At 44.6% G+C, this 22,210-nt stretch overlaps 1 protein-coding gene across 2 annotated transcripts in view; it reads right to left on the bottom strand.

Moving 5' to 3' along the window:
- The window catches only part of PLXNA4 (plexin A4), a 493,956-nt gene that overhangs the window by 83,770 nt on the left and 387,976 nt on the right, over window positions 1-22,210 (bottom strand). For both annotated transcript variants that reach the window (XM_082068193.1, XM_082068191.1), the window contains exons 10-11: window positions 10,846-11,046; window positions 2,500-2,596 (exon numbers count right to left, since the gene is read on the bottom strand). In XM_082068193.1, the coding sequence (XP_081924319.1) occupies window positions 2,500-2,596; window positions 10,846-11,046 (298 nt within the window). The remainder of the gene's footprint in view (window positions 1-2,499; window positions 2,597-10,845; window positions 11,047-22,210) is intronic.

The following is a 22,210-nucleotide window of genomic DNA, read 5'->3' as shown; positions in this document are numbered from 1 at the left end:
CTCTTCGTACCTGCACCCTAGAAGTCAGCAAACATTGAGCAATGCAAGGAAAATCTCAGGAACCTTTTATTTTCTCCAGGTTGGGTGCAAGAAAAATTTGCCAAACATCTGTCAATCACAGTGTACTATAGGCTTCCTGGGATACAGCGTTTTTCTTAATTTTCTGTTAGATTTCCTCAAATTTGCTGAGTTGCTCAGCTTCCAATGATATCAGTAAATATCTCTGCAGGTCTCATTTAGTTCAGCCTTTCAGCCTATCAGCCCAGTACAGGTGATGCTGGCTATGACAGTAATGACCTCTTGGTTGCTTGAAGGTGTTGTACCCCAGCACAACCGCACTTAGAAAGGTGCTGGACCTAATCCTGCCTCTACCTCTCAGGTTTCCAAAGAAGAAGGTCTGCTTATTTGCAGCACTGTCAAAAGTCCTGCCAGGGCTTTGTGTTTCTTGTAGCCGCTACCTTTATGCTATTAAATAAAGCTCTGTGTCCTCAAGAGCATATGATACATCTCAATGTGAGGTATCCATGTGCACATGCTTTAGCTCTCCTCCTGACCCAAAACATGATGGGTTCATCCAAAGTACTCATTTGGGGCAGCTGCCAGCCAGTGCCACTTCCCAAATTTTTCCAAATAGTTACTTACAAACTTTTGGGTTTGTATCATCTACTGGACTGGGCACTGGGGAGGCTGAAGTTCAAATCCTGGGGTCAGTTTTGGGCCCTTCATGACAAGAAAGACCTTGAGGTGCTGGAGCGAGTTGAGAGAAGGGAAGGGAGCTGGGGAAGGGGCTGGAGCACAAGTGTGATGGGAACAGCTGAGGGACCTGAGGGGTTCAGCTGGAGAACAGGAGCTGAGGGGAAACCTTCTGATCTCTGAACTGCCTGAAAGGAGCTTGGAGCCAGGGGGGGTCAGGCTCTGCTCCCCAGGAACAAGCACCAGGATGAGAGGAAATGGCCTCAAGTTGTGCCAGGGGAGGTTTAGATTGGGTATTAGGAAAAAAAAATTTCCAGGAAAGGGTTGTTGGGCATTGGAACAGGCTGCCCAGGGCAGTGGTGGAGTCATCATCCCTGGAGGGGTTTAAAAGATGTGTATGTGAGGTTCTTAGGGACGTGGTTTAGTGGTGGACTTGGCAGTGCTAGGATAATGGTTGGATTTGATGATCTTAAAGGTCTTTTCCAATCTAAATGATTCTATTATTCTATAATAACCCAATAACTTTTAACAGACTGAGCTAAAGACTAAGCACCACAGATAAATCTTGAATCCATCCCCTGGTCTGGTTTACATCACCAGCACAGAAATCCCTACAGAGAGAGGCTGGCAATGCGAACATGGGCTGTGCCATGCTGCTGGATGCCAGAGCTAGACAATGGTCTCCAGTCTGTTGTGTTTACTGAGTGGATTTAATCTCCAAAAGCCACAGTTTTGGGGAAGATAGTGCAGGACCTTTTGCATTCAGACTGGGTGTTAAAACCCACTGGCTATTTAAATCAGCAGAGAAAGACATCACAGCAGTGGGTACAGGGAAAGAAGGACAAGAAGGGGTCATGCTGTGAGGAGAAGAGTTGCTTTCTGTATTGCTCTCTGGCTTCAATGCGGTTTTGGTGAAAACCTCACCCACCAACCCTCAGCATTAGAATGGGTGTGGAATAGTGTGAGAGGACCAAGGGAGGACCTGATGGGCAGAAATGGAGTGGGGGATGTGGAAAGTGTCCAAGAAAAGAGAAGGTAAAGCAAGGGAGGGCGAAACTTCTGGGAGGTGGTGATGTGAGAAGGAGAGAATCCAGAAATGCAGAGTAGCCAAGAGGAGAGGTTGCCTGGGGAAAAGGTCTCAGTGTGGCTGAGGGTGGTGGACAAGAAGGATATGGATGTGAATGGACTACCCATCTCCACCAAAAATGCTCTAGGGTCATGGCTGGGCATGCAACATCCCTCTGTGAAGGACACATCAGTCCTGTGCCATTGGTGGTAGTTAAATGGAGACAGGCTCTGGGCAGGAGGTGGTTTTCAGTCTCTGGCCATTAAAATTTTCTTTTGTTCAACCTTTTCCCACTGGCAAGCTGCAGCTTTTCTCCTCCCCCTCTCCCTTCTCCTGTTCATTACTACATTGCCTCTGAGAAGAGACCATCCGCTCTTCTGGGATGTTAACTTGAAGAGCATCACTGCAGGAGAAATAAAGAGAGGGGAGAAGCTAGAGCAGGAGAGGCATAAAAACAAGGCACAAAAATGCGGGGAGAAGCAGGAGGCAAAGATGATGAAGGAAGAGAGAAAGCGACACAAATGAGAGGGAGAGTCGTATTTCTCAGGTGCAAAGAGAGAAGTGTAGGGTGGGAAACACAAAGCACACACACACAAAAAAATTGGTAATTTGCAGAGTGCAGAGAACAAGGATGCACCAGACAGCACAGGGAGATGGTGACAGCTTTGTTAAGTGTAGGGAGAGATGTGGCCCGTTGCTAAGGTTACCGCTTCCAAGGACAAGTTGAAATAACTCTTTACCTTTGTTCTGTGCTGGGTTGTCAATGTTGAAATTCCCGTTCCACACAACCGTCAGCTCCACCGGTAGGCTGTTAATCTCCATCCCTTCGTATGAATACTAGAAGTGAGAGAGCAAAAAAAAAAACAACAAACAAACCCAGACTTACATGGTGCCCAAAAGTGGGGAGGGGATGGGATGAGATGAGGCAAGAGGTGGTGCTGCAAGTTGTGAACAAGATAAATGGAGCTGTCACCTACCTCCTTACCAGCCATTACCTGCCAGAAAGCCGTGGGATGCTCTCAAAGCTGTGATTCTCAATGGAGTAAGCCGTCTCCCTTTCAATAACCTACTTAGCCATTGGGTGAATATTCCGCAATTTGAACATCATTGCGTGTGATGGGACTTATCCTGGAAATCTGCCTCCCAGTTGTTGAGAACAGCCCTGAAGAATACTTTGCCAACTCCTGGGTGAACCTCTAAGGTGGATAATATGCATTATGGGTCTATGATCCAAATATACCTCTGCTGTGTACTCCATAGATGCTGAGCATATATGTAAGGTTATCTGCACTAGTGATATTTTGAAGAAATCTGAGCAGCTGAGTGAGGTCTCAGAAAGCAGGGAACAGGTATACCATGGAAACACCTTAAAAAAGGGGAAAATTGAAGTTCTGTGTAATTACAAACCTGTCATCTTAACTTGGCTTCCCAGAAAGAAAGTACATCAAATTATTAAACAATCAATTTATAAGCACCTGCAAGATGATAAGGTGATAAAAATCAGCCAGCATAGATTTGTCAAGAACAAATTGTGTCAACCCAATCTAATTTCCTTTTTTGACAGGCTTAATGGCTTTGTGGATAAAGGGGAGGCAGCAGATGTGATTTATCTTGATTTCAGTAGAGTATTTGCTACTGTCCTACAGGACATTCCCATAAACAAACTAGGGAAATATGATCTAAAAGAAGCCACCATAAGGTATATGCAAAAGCTGCCAAAAAGCAGTTAAAAGAAGTTAAGTAATTCAATGTCAGGCTGGAAGGGCGTTTCAAATGGAGTATTGTCCTGGGTCTGGTGTTATTCTGTATTTTACTACTGACTTGGATGATAGACTACAGATTTTGTGAATGACACTGTGGGAAAGGGTGCAACAATATCCAAAAGTGGGGTTAAGAATGCAAAACAAACTTGACAAATTGCAGAATGGGGCCAAAATCAACAAAGTGAAATTCAATACAGACAAGTACCAAGAATTCTTCAGTAGGAGGAATCGATGCAAACAAATACAAAATGGGAGTGACTGGGCAGTGCTGCAAGGAAGGGTCTGGGGACTGCTGAAGATCACAAACAGATTGTGAATCAACAATGCCATATTGCTGCCAAAAAAAACATTAAATCTCATTTGAGGATGTGCTAGATAGTGTTTGTTACATACATAAGCCCCAGGAGGCAATTATTTTTCCCTACTCAGAACAAGAAAGGCTTCAGCTGGAGTAAGGGGTATCCAGTGTCCAAAAATATTAAGAAAGCCATAGAAATCTTCTGAGAGAGTTGGACAGACTTAAACAAACACATGTCAGGCACAGTCAGAGCACACAGATCTGGCCTTAGTGAGGAAATGGAAGCCATTCTCTGGAGTCTCTCTGACACATGGTGTTTAGTGTATTTTTTCAGCCAGATTTTGGTTTATCATAAGCCGGTTCGCACAGGGTTCATCCGGTCGCCCATCAGATCCCACTGCCCACCTCCATCAACAGATTCCATCCAACATTTAACCAAAAAGCCTCATAATGGGAGAGGGGATGACTGCTTAAAGGACAGAAGGGAAACAAGGCAAGAAAAGGAGAGACATGGGGAAGAAATTTTTTACACTGAGGGTGGTAAAACACTGGCCCAGGTTGGCCAGAGAGGTGGTGGATGAACCATCCCTGGAGACATCCCAGGCCAGGCTGGACAGGGCTCTGAGCAACCTGAGCTGGTGAAGATGTCCCTGCTCATGGCAGGGGGGGAACTGGATGAGCTTTGAAGGTCCCTTCCAACCCAAACTATTCTATCATTTTATGATTTTATGTCTGCTACTATTACTGATCACAATGCATGTAAGCATTTACCCTCCTGAAATCAAGAATCTCTCACTCCAGTGGGATCTATAGTGGGACAAACTCCCATATTTAAATAAAAAGGTGGTTTCCCCACTACAAGATTAAGCACAATTCAATAAGCTGTCTGGTTTGGTTGGTGACATCTTAGAGACCACTAACAAGTTCCCCATCACTTAAAGTCTCAGTGTGGTTTTCCACAGAGATGCCAAAGCTCTGAGCCTTTAGAGGCAGGTTTTTCTGTATCCGTTAATTGCCATATAATTGCGGACTAAATCGTATACGGTGATTTCTGTCCATTAGAGCAGAGTGAGTGCTAGTTGCATGGTAATTTCTCTTTGGACAAACTAAATGCAATCAGCCACTAATCTGCAAGACCCTGTGATTACAGTCTAGTTGTAGGGTATTTATGGGTATAAGCTTTGTGGTTACCATGGAAGTAAAGAGCAGCCGCAGTTTAGCAGAGTCCTTCGCAATAGGGCTGTACCCGCCAGTCCCTTTCAGTATTAGCATTTTTATGACACTTCTCCGTGTCACTGCCAGCAAGATGCAAGATGATGTGGAGCCGCTTGGACTCACAACACTGGCTTTTCACAGCTTTTTGGAGCTAAGAGCAAGGATGGGGAGACAGCAGTGGGAAGGAAAGTGCCTGAAAAGTAGAGAATAATTAATCTTCTGCCACTCAGGAGCTTTGCAAATGCTCGCTTTGCACATCGTTTCACAAATGCTGATTGGGAATTGGAAAGAGAATATATTCAGAAGCAGTGGTCACCCTTAAGTCAGAAGTTGAGTCTGTAGGTGCCCGAGAAAGTGCTACTATCTGCCTCAGGAGAGCCTCATGTGTGTTGGGATTTAGCTGTTAGCAGGGCTGCCAAGGGACAGGCAGCTGGAGTCCCCCAGAGCCTTTCATCCCACCAAGGAACCCAGTGCCAGCAGCAGGAGCCCAGCTGGGATTTTAGATCTTATCTGTCTGTGGCACTGGGAGGCAAACACATATTAGATTTGTTAACTCAACAGACTTGATCCAAAACTGGAAATGGATGCAAGGGAATAGGCAACAGGATCCCCATGGATGAGCTCCAAGGATGAAGGCACCTGGGGCTGGAATGAGGATGCTCTGCATGTCTGGACCACTCAGACAGCTCGTGGGTTGAACGGCAGCAAAACAGAGTGATTTGCAAAGTTACTGCGAGTAAATGTTCCATCCTCTTTAGACCACAGGAGACGCTAAGTCATTGTGACCCCTGTTCAAAGTCCACTGAACTCAACAGGAGTCTTTGATAAGGATTCTCTCAGTTGTAACAATAAGATGGATATACGATTCAGAGAAAAAAAAAAAAAAAAAAAAGGATAGTGTATCCATCTTCAGGACTAACAGCAGAGCCTCCCAGATATTCCTGCTAAGAGGATTCATAGCATTAGGGCTTGTAGGTATATACTGGCTTGCACAGCTTTCTCTAGCACAGGCAAAATTGCTGAAAAGATGTAAATCTGACTCCTAAGTCTGCAAAATCTGGGCTCCCACCATGCAAATCAAATCAAAGCAGAAAATTACAGGCAGTTTAAAGGTCCAATCTCAGAAAGAGAGGCTGCCCTTCCAGAAAGGCAGACTGCCTCTCACCAGGAAATGCCAAAAAGCTGCTGGAAGGAGCTGTTGCAATTCACAGGAACAGAATAGTGTGTTTTTAGATCCAAGGTACCAGTTCTTTGTCTCTTAAACTTTTCACCTTTATCAGATACTCCTGCAACATGGGCTGAACCCCTCACAAAAATGGCCATTTTGCCATGTTGTTATCAGTTTAATATATTGTATGCAAGCTACTATAAACACATTGACTGTCTACTGGAATTCTCTGTCCTTGGGCCAAGAGGATGGTAGCAAAATCAGAGCTATCAGTTATGCAAACATTAGCTGCCTTTGTGGAAAGATACTTTGCATTTCAGAGATCTACAAATTCCCAGCTCCTCTGAGCATCCCATTCTACAGGCACCCTGAGTTAAAGAAACTCAGCTTCCCAGACCTCTGAGCTATGTGGTTTGTGCAAATCCACAGCCATGCTTGAGCTCTTGCTGCATCCTGCTGGGATGTTGTATCACCAGGTAAAGCCCATTGGTAGTTTGGCTTGGGCACATGTAGGATGATAAACCAACAAAATGTTTTCCCCTTGTACCTCAAGTATGTCCAATAGCAGGGAAACATCTGCAGACAAACAGCATTTTAATAGTATTTTGGTGTTAGTCTGTTTTCCCTGACAGCACAAAAACCAATGCTTGTGATTAGACCTCAGGTCTGGGGATTGATTCCTGTATCTGGCTCTGCCACCAACTCCTTACATGATCCTGTGCAAATAATTTAATTCCTCTTTGCATCAATTTTCCAGCCATAAATCATAGGCAGAAAACTTCTTGCCCACAGTCATCTCGTCTCCTTGGATTTTTTGCTTCCCAGAGCTGGGATTGAATTTTTATGTCTGGGTATCACTCAGGGCAATAGAGCCCAAATCATGACTGGGGTTTCTCTGTGATATTTGCATGTACATTAATAATAATGATAATAATGATATTAATAATAATGCATCTTAATAATCAAGATGTGAATATGCATCTCAAGCCCTGTCCTTGCCTTCCTTCCATAACTGTGTTTTCCCACAATTTCTGTGAATAGCTCTTTATTTTTCCCAGCTCAGTTTCTTTTTTGCTTTCCTTTTTATTTCTTTTAAATCACTCCCTCCACTGTGTGAGCTGCACCACAGAGTCAAATGCCACTGAAATCTTTTGCTCGAGTACCATGATGTGACAAATATAACATATTTGCTTCTCCTGTCCCTAAGTTACACAGCACTTTGAGCTGTACCACCTCAGGTCTCACGATGCACAGACCTGTGAAGGACTTGAAGAGAATTATCAGCAGGGATTTTGCTCCTAGAAATCCGTGTGTGCTGCCTGTATACGCCAAGGCCAGGCAGTGGGCAGGCTCACACCAAGCGACAATTTGGGCTTAGTCATTAAAGCAGATAGTGGCAATGATCATGACATGGTCAGGTGGGTCATCTCTTACCCACCTCCCTATTACTCATGCCAAAGGCTGCATTGGACTAGGTGATCTTTGGAGGTCCCTTCCAATCCCTAACATTCTGTGTAATTCTGTGATATATTGGGCTTATTTCATAGAATCATAGATCAGTTTGGGTTGGAAGGGATGTTAAAAGCTCACCCAGTGCCACCCCTGCCATGAGCAGGGACATCTTCACCAGCTCAGGTTGCTCAGAGCCCCGTCCAGCCTGGCCTGGGATGTCTCCAAGGATGGTTCACCCACCACCTCTCTGGGTAATGTGGGCCAGGGTCTCACCACCCTCACTGTAAAAAATTTCTTCCTCTTGTCTGACTTGAATCTCTCTTCTTTTGGTTTAAAACCAACACCCCTTGTCCTATCCCAACAGGCCCTGCTAAAAAGTCTGTCCTCATCATTCAAGTGCTGGTGATCCCACCACTTCCCACTGGGGAAATTGCTCTCTGCCCTAATAGATCTAGCAATTTCAGTCATTCCTGTTGACATTTTTACTTACTTATTTATATGCCTCCTTAGCTCTCCTCCTTTTCATTTCCTCCCATCACTCTTGTGCCCAGACTGTCGGCAGAGCTATCATAAGTGCAATAAGGAATGGCAGGCAGGGTCTCTCTGAGTGATAATTGCATGCCTTGGGTGGTGTGATAGAGGACAAAGCCTAGAGCTGGGAGTCTCAAACCACTTGACAAGAACAATAATTGTCCCGAAGCGTGCTGCTTGCAGTGACTTATTGCTGTTATCAAGTGAAATATCTCCAAGGAAAGATAGGGGGAGAGACAGAGCTGGCTATTGACTGGACCGAGCACCATCAGTGCTGGATATGACATTACTGACGGACCGCCAGATAGGATGGTCCCACCTGGGTGTCCTTATTACATCTCTTAACTGGAGTTGGAGCCATTTAGAAAAGCACCTGCCTGAGATGGGTCTGATCTCTGCTACCCTGGTAATAAATCCTGAGGCACCAGGCAGTGGAGAGCAAGAGTTACAGCTCTTTCCTGATCCTGTCTTTTGTGAAAGCAGGAAAACTCCTGCATTTTGCAGAAGTTATTCTGCCAGAGCTGAATTGGAGCTTTTCAGTGCCTGGTGTTTGATGGGAGAGGGGTAGAACTTGAGGCTTATGAAGGAAAACAAGCCAAAAATGATTGTTTAGTCTAGCGTGCATCATCAACAGAAAGATCTGCTGGCAGGATAGCATCCCTTCAGGGACACACCATCACAACACATCCTCCCACCCTTCTTTGGACCTTCTCCAAGCCTGCAATGCAGGTGCTACGTTCAGCGTCTCATCCAGCAACTCTGCTGAGTAAAAAGTTCTGTCGAAGGGAACTGATTGAATTTGCAAACAAGCTCATACGGCTGTTTCTAAAGCCAGGTGACCCTCGAAGCAGAGTCTCATTGTATCACAGTGGCTCCAGACTGAATGATAATTCTGGCAGGAAAGGAAATAATCATGATGGAAACATATCTACAGCACTCCTTCCCTATTGTCTGTGTCCTCTGCCACCTGCTCAAACAGAGCCAGGGCTTCTCTGTTCCCTTTTTGTATCTGCGAATGCTTCTTTTGTCTGGCTCTCCCTTCCACATCTCTTTCTCTCAGTGTCTGGCAAATTCAGAGCAACAATGCAATAACATTTCTCAGAGAAAAAAAAAAAAAAGAAAAAAGAAATAATAACTCAAATCAGAGAGTCAACGTGCCTTCAAAAGTAAAGGGAAGAAAAGGGAAGAAAAGGGAAGAAAAGGGAAGAAAAGGGAAGAAAAGGGAAGAAAAGAGGAGAGAGAAAGAGAGAAGGAGATGGAGAGTGAGAGGCAGAAGGAGAGGGAAAAGGAGAGAGGAGCCAGAAAATAGGATAGAAAAGAGTTGAGTTTATTCCAAAATAAGTTTCTTTCCCTGGAGAAGGGAGAGATCCACCTGGGCCACCATCAAATATGGGACAGGCATCCTACAGACACCACACAGCAGTAAGGTCATGGAGTGCCTTGGCATTAGCCTGGGACTCAGCCCTGCCACCCAAGGGTGGCTGCTGCTTTCCCTGCTAAGACTTTTTTGGACACATATATTGACTCTGTTTGGGGCCATACAACACCCTTTAGCCCCAGACTTTCACAATGGTAAAAGAAAAAATAGATTTTTTTTTTATTTTTTTTTTTAAATGCAATACCTTCTTATGTGAAACCTCAAAGCCAGGTGGCCACACGCCACTAACCAGTGTTCAAAATCAGGGGTAGAAAGGAATAAATACAAGAGCGTCACTGGGAAGTTGCACATTTGCAACAGATCGTAAAATGTGTGAACTCCCCGTGAACTTCAGCACGCTGCTTAATGCAGCAGAATATGTTGTGACGGATTTTAACAAGCGCTGCCCGTCACGGAGTGGCAGAGCTGCAGTGAAGTGGCTAAAGCCTGTAATTAGCTCTTTGACTAATAAATCACTGCGTAGTAGCAACGATGAGAATGCCTCAAATGCCGATGTCTGGGAGACATGAACCTCATGGAGAAACCTCTGGAGAGGCAGTGCTGGGAAACCACCATTGCTCCTGGCAGATGTCAGTGTTAGACCTCAAGATTGACATTGGTGTGGTGACAACACCACCGTGACTCATGCAGGTTCCCTGGTAGGTGGGTGGCTGGTTCTGAATTGAAGGTGGGCAGAGGCAAAAGGACTAACCAAAGGTCATACTGTGAGTCAATGGCTAGAGGAGGGCTGGACTCAAGCCTTCAGCATCTCACCCTTCTTTGGAACCATTACATGTTGGCATCCTTCTGACTGTTTGTATGGGATTTTATATGTCCCATCACCAAAGCCCCACATAATAACCTTAATTCTCGGTGTTGACATGAACACTTATCCCTTTGTAAACCCTTTTGAATGCACACGAGGATATGGTACTGTGAGGATATGGACAGGTTAAGCTGATAATAATGGCTATAGATCATGGTTAAGGTGCTCCAGCATCACCAAATGGTGGAATCCAAGGGCAGAAGCAACTACTGCGTGATGACACCATTCAACCTAAAGACCAAAAAAGGCAGTTTGCAAACTACTAACCATCCTTTCCTTGACTGTGGCTGGAATCAGGTAGGAAATAAGGTAAAAAGGGCTGCAACACAACCCCAGATCCCATTGGGACAGTGCTGTAGGCACTCCTGGTCCTCCTTGACCCCTGCACCTCTCCCAAGCATACAGAACTTGCTCACCGAAGTGTTCTGGCATTGCACACTGGAGCTGTTGAATCTCAAGGCGGGCACCCTCTGCTCATTGCCCTGGATGTTCAAGATGCACTCGTAGCCTCGTTGTCCCGACTGTGGCTGGGGCAGGTTCTTGGCCTTCAGCGTTATCGGTTTGATCACCTCCACTGGCACCAGGATCTTCTCTGCCTGCAGCAGCTGGGGACAGTCCTAGGGAAAAAGAAGACAAAGTGCCAAGTCAGCACATGGGTTTCCCAGCCCCAGGTGGAGTCCTCTGATGCTTCTCAACCTTCTCACTTCACACTTCGCTTCAACCGATTATGAAGCCTTTGCATCTCCCTGGGCCCTAGCCTAGTACGAGGCTATTCAAGGAGCATTACCAAGAAGACAGATAAACAGGGGAGGAATTATTTTCCCAGCCATCTTTTCCTATCTCCCTTGCTCTCACTACAAACTTTCAATGTTCAGGACCCAAGGAAGCCACCTCTGGTGCTCTTTAGCACCTATGCCATTCATCAGGCAGTGGGAAAGCACAAAATCATAGAATGTCCTGAGTTGGAAGGGACCCACAAGGATCATCAAGTCCAACTCCTGTCCCTGTACAGGACAACCCCAAAATTCACACCATGTGTCTGAGGATGTTGTCCAGTCTCTTTTTGAACACTGTCAGGTTTGGAGCTTTGACACCTCCCTGGGGAACCTGTTCCAGTGCTCCAGCGCCCTCCGGGTGAAGAACCTTTTCCTAATATCCAACATAAACACATGGCACATCTTCCTGACATTCCCTCAGGTCCTAGCAATTGTGTTCTCTCCAGGGACTTAACCCAGTTGCAATGCCATGTCATAAGAAGTGAATAAAACAAAAAAACTGAGCATAATTCCTTGCATCCCCAACAGCCAACACACCATTATACAAAAGCCACAGACCCAGACAGCTCCAGCAAGACCTGTTGTAAGCTACAGAGTCTGGGCTGTTAAAAAGAGAGTTTGTTTTGGCTTAGAAGGGGACAGAATATTGATTACAGATTAATCCAGCTCCCAAGAAAAAAACGGTTACACAATGTGTGGAGATCCCTGGGATAGGCTTGACATCATTTCACAAAATGAACAATGTGAAGTGAATGTTGCTAATCTAGTGCCTCTTGGTGGGTCCCTTACACATGCAGACTTCTGGGCACCCAAAGCCGCAATGCAGAAGGTTGTATTTGAAATCTCATTAATTTGCACAGCTTTAGTTATAGCAGCAATGCATTGCTTCTCCATAGTATGATCCAACAACTGCAGGCTGTCAAATTCATGTATTCTAGGAAGTTATCAACTCCTTAGGAAATTACTGCAGCATTTGCTTGGCTAATCCAAGGCAGTTTGATATAAAATGGGACCCCTTAAAGAAAACACTGTAACAGGCTACAAAACATAAGCATGCCATATTCAGAGATCATGCTATCTTCGTCTCTTATGAGTGCCTGGCTGACCTCTCTTTTGAATCTTTTCAACTTCTAGATGCCAAGAGAAAGCCTGGTCCCTCTTTTTCTTCTCTGCACTGCAATTGGCACATCATCTACTCTCCGTAGAGCATCACAACATCATGATGGTGCGGTGACCCTGTCCAGTCCAGAGACTAACACCATTTCAGCCTGTCCCACCCAATGTCAGGTCCAGTTGGTACAATGTCCACCCAAGACAGGTCCAGTGGGTACAAGCAGAGACAGGGAACTTACATAAAGAGGTATGAGTTTAATCTGTAGGTGTGGGCAAGGGACAGCATGAGGAAAATTACTGATCCAGGACTGGAAAGTAGTAAAAGAGATTGAAAGGCTCAAAAATGGAATTTATGGCTTATGAGTTCCTGGGAGCTTGTTATAGCAGATGGCGGAAGCATCTTACTGAAGCAAATAGCTTAGGAAGATAAAGAAATGGATTAGACATGTAACATCTGCAGTTACACCAACCAGGAACAGAATTACAAGAGCCATCAATCATCACACTGTGGGTGTGAGATGATCCATGGCCAGGGGCAGGAAGAAAATCCAGTAACCACCCAACGTGTTTCTGCAATGAAGTCCAGAAGCATCTATCAGTCCCCAAACAGGGTATGTCTATCCTAGCGGGGATGTCAGACTGAAGAGACTTTTGGAGCAACCTGATTTCTCATCTGCACTTGCAGGGTGATGTTAATGGTGTAAGGACTTGACAGCTGTAGATGGACTTCATTTGGCTTTGCCCAGGCTAACACCAGAACCAGGACAGCCAAGCTCAAGGTTACAGTGGAGCTGGATGGAAGTAAACCATCTTGGGTCTGGTAGTCATTTGCCTGAGCTATTCTAGCACAAGGCCTAGCTTAATAAGTGCTACCAAGGACTGACTGAGGCTAAATAAGCCATCACATTAAGTTGTCTGGATGTTGTAAGGATTGCAGATGCCAAGCCCATGTGGTACTGCATTGCAGTGATGAGCTCTAACACTGTGATTCTCTGCAGTCTTGGAGATTTTTTGTCAGGCATTGGAACATGCTGCCCAGGGCAGTGGTGGAGTCACCATCCTTGAAGGTGTTTAAAAGACACATGGCTGAGGTTCTTAGGGACACAGTTTAGTGCCAGTGTTTTGTTAATGGTTGGACTCGATGATCTTGAGGGTGCCTTCCAACTAAAATAATTCTATGATTCTCTGATTCTGGTGCTGAGCAGCATTTCTACAAGAAGACATGTGTGAGTTTGCTCCAGGAAGCTGAGTATATGAGCAGTAAAAGTTGCCTTATGCCTCCTCATACACAAGACACAGTCAGTGTGGAAAGATGCTGCCTGGCTCCCAGGAGTGCTTAAGGAGCTACACCCTGTTCTAACGCTCTCTGCTCTTGCTGTTGTCCTGCCCCATGATTAAATGTCCCCAGGGAACTATTAATGCTGAAACACAATGGTTAAAGTGTCATATAAATGTTTCTCTTAACAAAAGGACAAGGTTGGACAGTCTAAAAAGTCTTTCCAACCTTGAGTCGAATGATCCCACCCTGTCAAGGCACACCAGTATTGAGGCAAGTTGCAGGGTTAAGCAGTTCCTCAGCATGAGAAACTGAGGCATAACCTAACCCTGGGTTATTTAGACCTATAAAAACACAAAGGACAGGGGAAGGAGGAGATCTAGCCTATATTAAAATACGAGTGAGAGTTTCCAGTTCTGATGACACCAGCAGATACCACATGTAAATACCAGTTGGGACCACACAGCTTCAATACCCCCTGAATCTACCCCTTCAGCTGCCCAACATGTCCTGAGGCCTCTCAATCAGCTCTTTCTCTCTGCTGGCATAGGAAAAGACCTTGGCAATAACTTCTTTATTTTTTTTCCTCCTCAGCTATAGGAGTTAAGAGAGAGAAACATTGGCAGAAGGAATCGGTGGGACGGAAGGATGGGAAAGCCGTATCTGCCACTGAGCAGCCATCTCCCAGGAGTGGGCATTTTGCTTGATGTCTGTCAAACAGAATATCTTCTGAAGGGGGCTGGAGGATGTGGCTTGGAGATAGTCCACTGTCTTACCTGCAGGCCAATCCCAGCTCTGCAAGGCTGGTCTTTCTTGTCTAGCTTTATTCCATCCCCCCTCCCACCACTGGTGCTGTAACCTTTCCGATAACACTTGTTTCAAGTTCATTAACAAGCAGTGATTGCGGCAGCCCCAAAACAGGATTCGTTTGCATATAAAAAGCTTTGCAGTGCTGTGAGGAACTTCATTATAGATAATTGAAGAGGCAAGCACCATAAAGAGGAAATCCTCCCAATGTGGCTTTATCTGATTGACCTAATGTTCTTTCTAATTGAAACAGGGGGAGAAAAGGCAATTTCATTGGGTGATGTGCTGCATAAAACCTCAGAGCTTGGACTAGGCTCTGGGTTCGAATTCAAACATAGTACTCATTTTACAGCCTTAGTCAAGTTTTGGGTGCCTGGTCAGGTTTTTATTTTTGAGGGTAAACCGTCATTCTGCTCAGCGTAGACCCTGCAGCAGGACCGAAGTGGAAACATCCTTAAAAAAGAGTTATCATGGGAATTTTCCAGTGGAGGCAGTTTCTTTTCACCCTTCCTTTGCAATGGACGTCACCTTGGTTGGAAAAGAACAGTTTTCACAAGATGTATGAGAACTAAAATCATCCACAGCCAACAAGTGTACCAATGAAGGCCACAACCCCACCCTTTTTGTATTTGGTATATAATAAATTAAGCCTTTCGCCTGATTCTAAAGGGAGCTGGTTCAGATTCTAGAGCAAAAATGGAGTTTAATCTGTACCAGGACAACACATCTGAAAGCAGGCTCTTGTTGATTCATTTTGCATGTCTAGCTTCATTCTGTTCCTTAAATGCTTTCAAATGAGTCAGTCTTTTTAAAATAATATCCTCCACCCTTGCCAATTACTCATATCAGCAGCGATGCACACCTCAAATCACCAAATTTTGCCAGTTATCAAGTCAGAGAGCTTTGCAGCGAAAACACCACATGAAATGAGCTGTACTCATTGGGTCGATGGTAGTTTAATTTTCCCTATTTATAACTCCTTGTAGAATGCCTGCAAATGTGTTTTGCTGTAGCTTGCAGAAATAATGAAGTCACAGAAATATGAGAACCCTTTCTCCCCTTTTCTCTCATGTATGTGTTATGGTCTTCATCACAGCAATATCCGAATGAAGCCCCAATGAGAGCCATCACAAGAGTTCTGCTGAAGAGGGTGATGAAACCTCTCTGAGGCTATGTGGTTTTAGCCCTGAACTAATTAGTTTGGTTCCTTTATGGTGCTTCATACATATATAGTTATGGTTTTTCATGGATTCTGCCATGCTATTTTCCAGTCAAAGCTGGAGACCAACCAGAGTCTCTGAGTTATCATCCTCTCCTAGGGATGAAACTTGCAGGGTGAAATGGTGTTTTTCCTAACCTTATTTTGTACAGCTTCACACTCTGCCTCTGTTCATGGCTAGTATCATGAGCTCAAGTCTCATCAAAATGTTTCCCATTTTCCAAAGGGAAATGAGTCTCATCTATCCCAACTGTTAGACATCCCACATGGTAACTGGCAGAACATCTTTGAGGGTTTAATACAATGACACACCTACCTATCAACAGTCTCCACCTTACATTGGTGTCCCAGTTCACTTGTCTTCCCCAATGCATCTCTTGTTATCCAGACCATTCAGATGAGGGAATCTTTCCCGCTTCTCCTTCATACTGCTCCCTCACAATCCCTGGTAGCATTGACTGGATCTCCACTTCCTACAGAAGGAACCTAGAGCTCATCTATTGCTGACTGCATTGTAGATATGTTTAGTAAGATACACTCAACTCTTGGCAATGGATTCTCACCCTTCCTTTCCCAGAAAAGTAGAAGTCACCTCTATTCAAGACAAGGCATAGCTGCCATAACCAGTTCCACTACTACTCATCTCAAATCATCCTGCTCCCCTTTCTCCTGCCATCAAAATCAATTTCTTCATCCTCAACTTCAGACTTTCTTTTAAATATGCTTTATTCTGCAACCATCTTTGTGCCTTATCTAAGCCATCTTGTCAGGAAGGAACATGATCACAAAGTGAACTTAAATGGGGACTATTGTGGTTTAACCCCAGATGGCAGCTAATCAGCACACAGCCACTCGCTCAGTCCTCTGTGGTGCGATGGAGAAAAGAAGCAGAAGAGTACAAATGAGAAAGCATGTGGATTGAGATAAACACAGTTTAACAAGTAAAACAAAAGCTTCGCACACAAGCAAAGCAAAACAAGGGATTCATTCACTACTTCCCAACAGCAGGCATGTGTTCAGCCATCTCCAGGAAAACATGGCTCCATCATGTGTAATAGTTACTTGAGAAGACAAACACCATAACTCTGAACATCACCCCTTCTTTCTTCTCCCCTTAGCTTTATATATTCAGAATATCGTCATATCATATGGAATATCCCTTTGGTAAGTTAGAGTCAGCTGTTCCAGCTGTGTCCCCTCCCAACTTCTTGTGCACCACCAAACTACTCAATGGCGGGGTGGTGTTAGAAGTAGAAAAAGCCTTGACTTTGTGTAAACACTGCTCAGATATAACTAAAACATCCCTGTATCACAAACACTGTTTACAGCACAAATCCAAAACAGAGCCCCACACAAGCTACTATGAAGAAAATTATCTCAGTCAAAAGAAGCACAGGACCATAACTTACTCAAGCCCTTTGTGACCGCACAAGAAATGATACTCAGATTGTTATTTACTCACATATTATGTAAATACAACATGTCCCTTGTTCGTCTGCTCTGCTGAGATACAATGTACCATTTTCTCTGTGTCCCCTGTGGTTTTATCACCCTCCCACTCTGTGCTGTAATCAAGTCAAGAGGGTAAGATTTGAGAGAAAGAGATTGAGTCTTTATAAAGATATCCAGACCACAGCATCTGGATGCTCTGTTAGATTAGATTAAAGGACATTAAAAATCAAAACGAAACAGAAGAAGAGAAAGAAAAGGAAGGAAGAGGAAAAAAGAGGAAAAATAGGCAAGCAACCAACAAAACAAAAGATGAAGATGAGAGTTTAGCAGCTACTCTGTACTGCTGCAAACAGAGGGCTTTGGGCTCCAGGGATGACAAGGTGGTTCCTTCAATGAATCACTTTTAAGCTCTTGCACAACTTCCCAGCCCCAGGATAATCTGGAGAAGGAGTTTAGCATTCCCAGTGCAGGAGGGGAAGGGGTGAGTTACAGTCCATGTTGTGTTTACATTATTACACCACTAATTCTTAGCATCATAAAATTATATTTAAAATTTACACTAACAGTGCTGGGGAACGTTATTAGGATATAAAGTGGAATCAGGTCAATGTTTTGTAGGCAGGATTCCAAGCTCCATAAATTTCTGGATATACTTCCCCCAAATTTACATCGGCACCAGCAGCAATCAAACCAGCTACAAAAAAGCTCACCCGGTCAAAGAATTTTTTAATGCACCATATATTTTATCCGCACTTCCTAAGTTTACAATGTTGTTAGTTTGATTGATGGTGTGCTTATTTATTGGCACAGCAAAAGTAATAATACAAGAAGAAAATGCTCAGAACTTTAAAGGCAGCTGATGAGGAGAAAGCAACAGGATTTATGGGAAGTGTAAACATCTGCAGAGACAACAAAGGAGCAATTGAGTCCTTGCATTGCTGTTACTTCTGGTGGCTCCTTTCTAGTTAAAAGTCTTCCATGCACTCAGGAGGAAATACCATCCCTCTTTTATCCAATATTGCAAGTGATGCTGGTGCCTGGGAAAAGGTGGTTGCCCTGGACGCTGCTGATCAGTCTGTAGAAGAGATTTGGCCCTGTTGAGGCTCTGGCCGCTCTAGTAGCTACATGCCTCAATGTATAGATCAGTATACAGATCCCACTGATGGAGGGAGACCAACAGATCAGCAGCAGATCATTAGCTTGGTTGCCACAGCCTCTTGGGTCCCTGGCATCAGTGTTGTGAAGGCTGGAGAGCAATGAGTGATGCTGATCACCAGAGAGCAGCTATTCAAAAAGCAGAAGCTAAATTAAGGTGTAAAAACTAACCTCTTCTCACATGGCTCGCTGCTGAATCCCATTGATCGGGAGCAAAGTGACTCCCCCAAGGTCATGTAGGCAACACTGAGAACTGACCCTGGTCTGCTGAGAGCTGGATCCCCGACCTAGGACTGTTCTACCTCTGAAGTCAGTCCACACATCTCTGCTGATCAACAATAATGATCTTACCCTCCTTTAATTCTTTATTAATAGAGCTTTTCTCAGCCGGTCCATTATTTCACGAGGATCAAGGTCAGGTTGCCATAATTATCCAAGCGTCACATTTATCTTTTTTAAATAGAGACACAAAGTTAGCTTTCTTTCAGCCCTTTGCTGCTCTGACACACTCTGAGAAGGAAAAGTAATGATCCAGAGAGCAGGAGCCTTCTGGTCACTGGATGAAGGGAGTGGACTAGTGACAAAAATAGTAGATGATTGTATCATTAGGTCCATCTGTTCAAAGGAGTGGGGCTACTGGAGACATGCAAGAATTTTCAGTTCTTGTTTTTCCTGAGTAACTGCCTGGTTTTGAAATCACTAGAAATATGAATGTGTGCATGGAGGAAGGTGGAGTACATGCAAGAGACAAGGTAACCATGTATTTACAGAGACAAAGGCTGTAATTAGCTAAAAAAAAAAAAACCTGGTTAGGTAAAACAGCCCTTCAGAATAAAACATAGTTAAGCTGGATTGTGCAAAGCCATGGAGAGCACTGAGCAGAGCACAAGCAGCCTATCAAGCAGTAGTAAATTTCTTCTCTAATTATTACTACAAAAATTGGCATCCTTCTGCCTAGCCAGCCTCCTGTCCTTCTGTAAGGACTTCCATTTGAAGTTCAGAAGACTTTCCTTGTATACCAAAGCACTGCACATCCATGCACGGCACCTCAGCAGCCCAGTGAGGCTGGAAATTTTGAATATTGCAATAGTACCCCTTACTGCTCCTTCACGTAGGTAGTAATGACACTGGCATGTTGCTCCCCAACAAAGCTATTACTCACAAATGGGTATCGCACATGTAGAGGACATTCTCCAACCAAGGCTCCCTCAGAAGTGACAGGAACTGTCATGACAACACTCTCACATGGGGTTTTCTGTGTCTAACAAGGACTGAGTCCAAGCTGTAGCACTTCCTTCCTAAGAGGTGAATGAAAGCCTGTTTCTCCTGTAATGCTGCCCATTTTTACAAAGTTAGCAGGAAGCTGGTATCTTTGGGAGCTCCAGACTTTGGCCCAGCTAAGAATGGCCCAGAATGGTCGATGGGTTCAGAAGTCAACAGAGCAGACAGAGTAACAGAGGTGCACATGCAGGCCATATTGACGCAATCCTGCTTCCTTTGGAAACCAGGACAGAAGCCCAGAGAGACACATTACTTTGGCTTCCACAGTGGGAAGGTCAGGACAATGATATCATGGCTCCTGTCATCCTCCCTCTCTCCAAGATCCATGACAGCATGAGATAACGTCCAAGCCAAAGCAAATGGATTCATGTGCAAAGCCAAGGCGGTGAAGGAGGGTCTGGGCTCAGCCTGCTGGAGATGCCCCAAGCAGGACAGGAGACACATTCCAGTGTTACCTCTTATCTGCAGCTTCAACATCCTGAGAATGTTTTTCCTTGGCCAGGTCCCAAAAGCTTGCATGTCCAGAGCAGTGAGTGCAGCTGATGGAGAACAGCAAAATCTTTCTTCTTCAGAGACAGGCCACCACCCCACACTAAGTCTGAATGAGGGATTGTCTTTCGTCTTGAGCAACTACCTTCACCTCAAATTGCAGGGTGCCACACAGATCCTAGCAGTCCTAACAAATGTCTAGATAGTAAGAAAAATCCTGTAGCCACTCAAGGTATCACAATGGCACCCTTTCCTGATGTTATTTCAAGGGTGCTGTGTTGGTGGGGACAGATGAATATTACCCTGTTGCATTCTGGGATCACTTTGGCCTGTGGGATAAATAATCTTTCATTACGAAGATGAGCAGCCCAACAGTTACAAGTAATTTTTAGCAGGTACATAATATTGAGTGTCAGATGCTTCTTGTATTTCCATTCAAACTAACTTCCCTGAGTTGCTCCTAGAAATTACATGAACAGGTCCTTGATGGCTGGAGAAGCTAAACTCAAAGAAAACAAGATGTATATTGAAGTAGGATGAACCTCACACAGGGAGGCCTTTTTCCAGTAATTCTCAGTTCCTGTTATGATTTGGTTGGAGATCTCAACAAAGAGAGACATGATGGATGTGGAAATTTGTCTGTATAACCTCATCTACAATTATCTGAAAGGAGGTTGTAGCAAGGTGGGAGTTGGTCTCTTCTCCCATGTAAGTGACAGGATGAGAGCAAACAGCCTCAAATTGCACCAGGGGAAGTTTAGATTGAATACTAGGAAAATCTTATTCAGAGAAAGGGTTGTCAGGTGTTGGAACAGGCTGCCCAGGGAAGTGGTGGAGTCAGCATCCCTGGAGGGGTTTAATAGATATGTAGATGAGGTTCTGAGGGACATGGGTTAGAGGTGGACTTGGCAGTAGTAATTAACCTACTATCTTAAACGTCTTTTTCAACCAAAATGATTCTATGATCTGTCTTGCACCAGGGACAGATGTCCTGTAGATCCACCAACATAATGATCAGAAATCCTGCTAAAAGTGAATGAGGAAATTGAACAAGTTACCAGCCATTTCCCCTGCCAGCTGGATGACTGCAGAGCAGGAAGGCTCAGAGATGACAAAAGGTACCCAAAAAATAACAGAAGAAGCCACTTAACACAGGCTTTACATCTTTTTCTTCACACCCGTGCAAGTCAGTATGACTTGCAAACAATTGCAAATTATCTAATTTGTTTGTACGTGCTCAAAGACTTCTTATGAACTGCCCTCACTGCAAGATCACAGCTCCAGGTACTAAGTACTGTACTAGCACCTGTTAAGAGAAAGTGCTCACCCAAATCAGAAGAGGGTGTGAGAGAAACAAGGGCACAGAAAGGTGAACGTGTCCAAGCCAGCTCAGAGACAAGAATAAAACACTCATCTGTTGAATATATAATCCTTGGCCTCATACATTACCTGGTATTGCTTCTGAGCAGTATTTCCATGCTCTAGCAGGACTCCATGAACAAAGGGAAAACTTTCTGCCTGACCTCTAATTTTTGTGTTTTATTTCCTCTTATCATTTTGTGAAGCACCCCCTCTGAAGAGGATCTACCCACTACATAATATTTATTCATTTCTTGGAAAAGGCTGTAACAGAGGAGGGGGGTTGAAGTGCCACAGCCCGAAAAGTCAAATCACCAGATGCCCTGAGCCACAGCTGGATCCAAACCATCAGATACAGCCTCCTCCCACATCACCCCTGCCTCTCCCTGGACAGGATGTTGACAAGACTGAACTCCACCACACGTGCTTGGAAACACTTCTAAGAGCTAAATAGATGATAAACACCAAAAAGACCCCCATGCTGCTTAAAAGCAGGTGCTGTGAAATGCATGCATGGCTACGCCAGATCCCACCTGCATGGGGTGGCTGCCGCTGCCCGCAGCAGCTGCATGTGCAGAGCTGCCTCTGATCCCCTCACCTCTCCTGCCGGTCCCCCTGCCTGCTCAGAGCACTTGAAGGCAGCAGGTTGCCTGCAGTTGCCATAGAAACTACACCTCACCCCCTCCCCTTAACGATAGACAGGTGCCAGAATAAGTGAGTGGATAATCGACGAGTGAGGAAGGATTCAGCACTTCGGTGTTGGCCTCGCTGTAACTGTTATTAGAGTCCCTGAGAAATGAGAGATACATTAATTTGAGCAGAGATGGGTTTTCTCTCCTCCCCATTCTGATGCT

This window comes from Streptopelia decaocto (genome assembly GCF_964273445.1).
Source record: "Streptopelia decaocto genome assembly, chromosome: 1".
Taxonomy (NCBI): domain Eukaryota; kingdom Metazoa; phylum Chordata; class Aves; order Columbiformes; family Columbidae; genus Streptopelia; species Streptopelia decaocto.
This window is presented reverse-complemented; position numbering and strand designations above follow the sequence as displayed.